The sequence below is a fragment of the Podarcis gaigeae genome (assembly GCF_964106915.1).
Source record: "Podarcis gaigeae genome assembly, chromosome: 5".
Classification (NCBI taxonomy): Eukaryota; Metazoa; Chordata; class Lepidosauria; order Squamata; family Lacertidae; genus Podarcis; species Podarcis gaigeae.
In genome coordinates this window covers 12,429,873-12,435,872 of record NC_139681.1, presented here as the reverse complement: position 1 = coordinate 12,435,872, position 6,000 = coordinate 12,429,873, and the positions used below count along the sequence as shown (strand labels likewise).

General features: G+C 51.1%; 1 protein-coding gene across 3 annotated transcripts in view; it reads left to right on the top strand.

Annotated features, from left to right (window-relative positions):
- Nucleotides 1-1,296: 1,296 nt before the first annotated feature.
- Nucleotides 1,297-6,000, top strand: part of PDLIM1 (PDZ and LIM domain 1) — a 39,860-nt gene continuing 35,156 nt past the window's right edge. The window contains exon 1 of one of the 3 annotated variants that reach the window (XM_083738487.1): nt 1,297-1,531. In XM_083738487.1, the coding sequence (XP_083594613.1) occupies nt 1,433-1,531 (99 nt within the window). In that variant the 5' untranslated portion in view covers nt 1,297-1,432. The remainder of the gene's footprint in view (nt 1,532-6,000) is intronic. The other 2 variants (XM_083738486.1, XM_083738488.1) reach the window with 2 other exon arrangements.

The window sequence follows — 6,000 nt, the reverse complement described above, 5'->3', positions numbered from 1 at the left end:
TTCAAAACCTTTTAGACCTAAAAGGTCCAAACCTTTTTGAAACCTTTTAGGTCTGGTTGGTGACTTCTGCTTTTATGTATATTTCTCTCACAAATATGTACAACGTAGGTTTACTTCACAGTAAAGGTAAAGGGACCCCTGACCATTAGGTCCAGTCGTGGCCGACTCTGGGGTTGCGGCACTCATCTCGCTTTATTGGCCGAGGGAGCCGGTGAACAGCTTCCGGGTCATGTGGCCAGCATGACTAAGCCGCTTCTGGCGAACCAGAGCAGCGCATGGAAATGCCATTTTCCCTTCCCGCTGGAGCGGTGCCTATTTATCTACTTGCACTTTGACGTGCTTTTGAACTGCTAGGTCGGCAGGAGCAGGGTCCGAGCAACGGGAGCTCACCCTGTTGCGGGGATTCGAACCACCATCCTTCTGGTCGGCAAATCCTAGCCTCTGTGGTTTAACCCACAGCGCCACCCGCGTCCCCCTTACTTCACAGTAGTGGGTCCAATTTAATGAGCTCTGGGACAATGGAGTGTGCCTTCTGGGGTGAAGCCAAACCACTGGAGATTCACAGTGCGGACTATGGGTGGTGCAGAGAACTACTGCCTCCTGTGTTGTTTTTGCTTCATTAGCAGCACGGAAGTGACTTCTCCAGGGCAGTGTGTATGGACTGCCCAGACGACAAGACTTCCCTCTTGGCCTGAGGTGGTCCAAAGGAAAGCAGACATGGGCGTAGCCAGGATTTATTTTAGGAGGGCAGGCCTGGGGGGCGCACAACTGAGTTATCTGTGATGCAATTGGTCAGTTAAGAATTTCTACTTATTTATTTGATTTGGGGTGGGGGCAGCTGTCCTGCTGGCTACGCCCATGAAAGCAGAGCAATACCGTTTGGCACCAGCTGGGCTGCAGGCGTTGCAGTCACTTCCCTCTGCTGCACGTGTCCCTCATGAGCTGATGAACATGCTCAGAAGCACCCTTGTGCCGCAACCCCATAACTGCTTGTGCCAAAATTTCTAGTTCAGGGCGCCCCCCTTGGCTGCGTGGCCACAGGTTGTCTTCAACATTGCTTGTGCGTAATTGCGCACAATTGCTTCCACGTGCGTTCCTGGAACCGACCGCGCGCATCCAAACGATCCGGGTGCGGGGGAAAGTTGCTTGCCGGCTGGAAAGGGCGCGGCTTCGGATCGGACTCCTTTGTTCCTTTGGCAAGGCAGCATCAGGTAAGGTGACGCCGGGCACGCGCAAAAAAGAGCCCTTGGCCGCGCTCCTCCCCGCCGCGCGTCCCGGGGCGGAGTCAGTCAGTCTGTCCAGGCCAGGCAGGGAGTAGCTCCTTCCCAGCTCGGCGCCTGCTCAGGGCCCGCCCGAGTCCCCGCCCCGGGGTGGGGCGGAGCAGCCTAGCCCCGCCGCGCCGGCTGGATCGCGCAGCCTGCGGCGAAGCACCATGAGCAAGACCCACCGCATCGTCCTCCAGGGGCCGGCGCCCTGGGGTTTCCGCCTGGTGGGGGGCAAAGACTTCGAGCAGCCGCTCACCATCTCCAGGGTAAGCAGGGAGCCCCCAACCTTCCGGGAGAAACCTGGATTGGGATTGGAGCGGGAGGGAGAGAGCGCCTCTGAACATGTGCAGAACGCCCTGCATCGCCAACTGCAACTCCTGCGCCTCGAGCCGGATCCTTCGGGTCCCCATCCCATCGCTTTTTAGGGAAGGACGTTCCAGTTCTGAGACGGGCTTGAATCTGAGCTCTTCTGAATCTTCAGCAGGGGTCCCTCGGGTTGGGGGACCCAAGGAGAGAAATCCGGGATCGGGGCCGGGATCTGCCGGCCAAGGGGCGCTGGGAAGCCGGCCGGCAGCAGCCCTTCCCCGGCCCTTTCTCCTTGGCAGCTGGTGCTCAGAGGCGCGCGGTGGTGCCCGTGAGTCTGGAGGTGTCGATTAGCTATCCATTGATAAAATCGCGAGGAATGCTCCCAGCTCCTTGGAATTTCCTGGGATTTTGTCTAATCCCCTTTCAAATCCATTGCAGATATCGGGCTGATGATCCGAGGCGTGTTAGCACTTGGAAGGGTGAAAGCAAATGCCAAAAGTAAAAGCTAGGAGGTGATGCGTCCACATGGGTGGTTAAAAAAACCCAACATCCTGTATTTCCCCAAATTTTTGCAGCCTGCATGTTACAGATCACAATGGTATTTGAAATAAAGTGACAGCTTTCTGCCCTTAAATGGGGACTGAACTTTTTGTTGTTGCGGTGGCTGCTTCCTTCAGCTTCCCCGGAGTCTGTCTGCACTTGCCTGATAGATTGCCAAAGTTGGAGGAAGGAGGAAAGCTCTGAGAGGTGCCGCACCTACTTGAGACTTGGGGAGTGGCTGGTGCTGCATTAACAGCTGCTTGACTGTGCTCAGGTGGGGTGGGGGTTAATCTCTGTCCCTAGGGTTGAAAGAAGCCCCCCCCCCCCAGGTATCAGCTAGCACGGTTGACAAAGTATTGGTCAGTGTCTGGATATTCCTGCCTGCACATTTTCGTTAGGGTAATGATGCACTCGCTTTAAATACTTCATCCATCCTTCTGGTAGGAAAAATGTATATTTCTGACTGTTCTTCGCACCCACTCTGCCACCTTTATTGACTGATAATAAAAGCAATTAGCTTTTTCAAAAACTCCAGTCCCTTGGTACTCACAGATTTAGGGTGGCCTGAGCTAATCAATTCTAGCATTTAATTTTTTGCATGACAGTCATACTCCAGGAAGACCCACTGGAATTGGTGGATTTAAGTTGCTTAATTCCACTGATTCCATTATTCTGCTCTGAGTATGATGTAACACTGGATATCACCATCTGAAAATGATTTTTTTTTGGAAACATTACAATTAAATGACACGACTTGTGGCACCTTAAAGAAACTTACAATGATGTATTGTGCCAGAAGTGTCCATGGAGTGACTTGCAAAAGCTTATGCTGCAGCAAATCTCCTAATTTTCTCTGGTTTCTCCCTAGCCCACATTGAATGTAGTTGTCTCATAATGCCTTCAACTGAGGAATGCTTTTGGCGCTGTGGGTTAAACCACGGAGCCTAGGACTTGCTGATCAGAAGGTTGGCGGTTCGAATCCCCGTAACAGGGTGAGCTCCCATTGCTCGGTCCCAGCTCCTGCCAACCTAACAGTTTGAAAGCACATCAAAGTGCAAGTAGATAAATAGGTACCACTCCGGTGGGAAGGTAAACGGCGTTTCCGTGCGCTGCTCTGGTTCGCCAGAAGCGGCTTAGTCATGCTGGCCACATGACCCAGAAGCTGTCTGCGGACAAACACTGGCTCCTTCGGCCTATAGCGCGAGATGAGCGCCGCAACCCCATAGTCGGTCATGACTGGACCTAATGGTCAGGGGTCCCTTTACCTTTTTAACCCAAGGAGATACATCAGACAGGGGCGTCTTATCCATAGGGGTGCAGGGCGCCAAGGCCTGGAGGGCGCCAGGGAAGAGGTGGAGGCTGGATGCGGCGCCTCCTGGCATCAGCTCACTCCCCTTGCCCGCCTCCACCATGCCGCGCTGAAGCAGCGCCGCACTCGGAGCCTCTGCCTGCCGCGGCCACAGCGGCACAAAGCGTCCAGTCTCTGCCTCTTGCCCGCCAAAGGAGCCGCCCTCCAGCTGCTGGTCACCTCCTCCAGCCCCGCCGACAGCGCCGCCCTCCCTAAAAAACTGGGAAATGGCAGGGGGAGCACCGGAGGGAGCTTTGCACCACGGCGCCAGATATCCTTAAGACCGCTCTGACATCAGACATTGGGAAGCTTATTCTCAGAAAATGATGCCTGCTTTTAGGAATATATCACCATGATTCCAAGTGAGCAGCAGTGCTGCGAGATCTTCCACCAGTTTAAAAGCAGGGTTATTTAAGACTCAGGAAGGGTGAATAGGAGCTCACCTTTCCCTTCTTTTTCTTTCCCAGCCTCAAATAGCCAGAGGCGAAAAGGTTAGTTTCTGCTGCTGGAATTCCAGGCTGCTAGTAGATTATGGAGCTCTGGGTATGATGTTCAAATAAGGTTATGGGCCCCTGATTCAGATCTCATTCTCAGGAGCAGCCCAGCTCTCTGTCAAAGTCCTTTCAGCAAAACAGGGGTTTTGATTACGGAAAACAAATCCATATTTTTTTGTTAAGCGCCTAACCACATACTTTCCAAAATGGGATCTGCCGTGGAGTAATTTGCAGGCTCCCTCTAGCAGTTTGGTTTCGAAACCATTTTTCTTAGCAAAGGGAACAATGAAAAAAGGGTGAACATTTGCTTTGGGAGTTGTTTTTTGTGTGTGTCTGACACAGTCTACCAATTTCTCTCTGCTAGGATAGAAGCCCTATGCTGTTTTTGTGTCTGCTCCACAGAAATCTACAGGGTGTTTTTTTGTTTAATAAAAAAGAGAACCCGCACAAACAAGGCTTCTTATATTCTGCATATGTTTTCATAAAATAGGTGCACTATTTTGGTGGGTTGCCACACAAAACCTTCCAAATGGGTAGCTGAATGAGTACAGTTTTCGCCTGGTAAATCTTGGTGCATAGTCCAATTCAGTTGTACCTTGGGCTCTGTTCCCCGTCCGAAGAATGGGGAGCTGCTATTCTTCCTAGGTGAAAAAAAGAATAAAATGACTTTTGTGGCACAGGAAGGGATGGGGAACCTCCAGCCCATGGGCCAAACTTGGCCCGTGAAGCCATTTTCTGGAAGCCACAGCCCCTTTCCTTTTCCCAAATCAAAAATATAATAAAGCCCTTATATGGAAGAAAGGGAAAGGAGTCACAGGTGGTCCAGAATTCCACTGGACACAGAAGAGGTTCCATAGGGCATCTTATTAGGCTCAAGTGATGCACAGAGTATTACTTCTTGATAGCTTAAAGCCCTGTGAGCCTGGCAGGGAATTATGGGTGAGAGACCCTTCCTCTTCCTCAAACCCATGTCTCTGAATTGGGTTAATGGAACAGCAAGGAATATTTATTTAAAAGAAGATCCATTTTGCCCAAGAATAAATATGAATGCAGTCCGTACGAAAGTGAGAGACGCAAGAGCGACAAAGTTGCCGAGCTACTTCCCCAAAATTAACACTGTCCAATGCTTCTTCAGTCGTCTTCTTTGGTGATCACTCGTAGCCGAGTAAGATTGTCTTCCATGAACACGGTCTTAACAGTGAGTCCATAAGTGATTGTGGAGGCCAATTCTGGATCCACACGTCCTTCCACAGTGGGGACATAGGTTTCTGGGTTGGGAGTTGATCATATTGAGGGTTTGCCAAGCGTGCCTTCCTCTTAGCACGTTTCTCCCTTGGCCTCTGAGTTCGAGCATCTTCAAAACCCATGACACCTTTGGTCAAGGCTGTTCTCCAACTGGAGAGCTCGCAGGCCAGTGTTTCCCAGTTGTCAGTGTTTATACTATAGTTTTTTAGACTTGCCTCAAGACAGTCTTTAAACCTCTTTTGTTGATCACCAGCATCACGTTTTCCATTTTTAAGTTCAAAATAGAGTACAGTGGTACCTCGGGTTAAGAACTTAATTCGTTCCGGAGGTCTGCTCCTAACCTGAAACTGTTCTTAACCTGAAGCACCACTTTAGCTAATGGGGCCTCCTGCTGCCGCTGCCGCACCACCGTAGCACGATTTCTGTTCTCATTCCTGAAGCAAAGTTCTTAACCTAAGGTAATATTTCTGGGATAGAAGAATCTGTAACCTGAAGCGTATGTAACCTGAAGCATATGTGACCCGAGTTACCACTGTAGTTGCTTTGAAGATGATAATCAGGCATCCACACGACATGACCAGTCCAACGAAGTTGATGTTGAAGAATCATTGCAAGCAGCTGTGTAAGAAGAGGCACGATTGGTGAAACTTGTGGATTCGTAGAACTTTAGGTTGGGAAGTGACCCAAAAGCCCATCTGTTTCAACCCCCCTGCCCCCAGGGGCAGAGGAAGGGGTGCTGGTGAAGGTGGATCTCCCCAGGTGCCCTCACTGAGGGGGTGACATTTGGTTCGCCGCCCGCCGG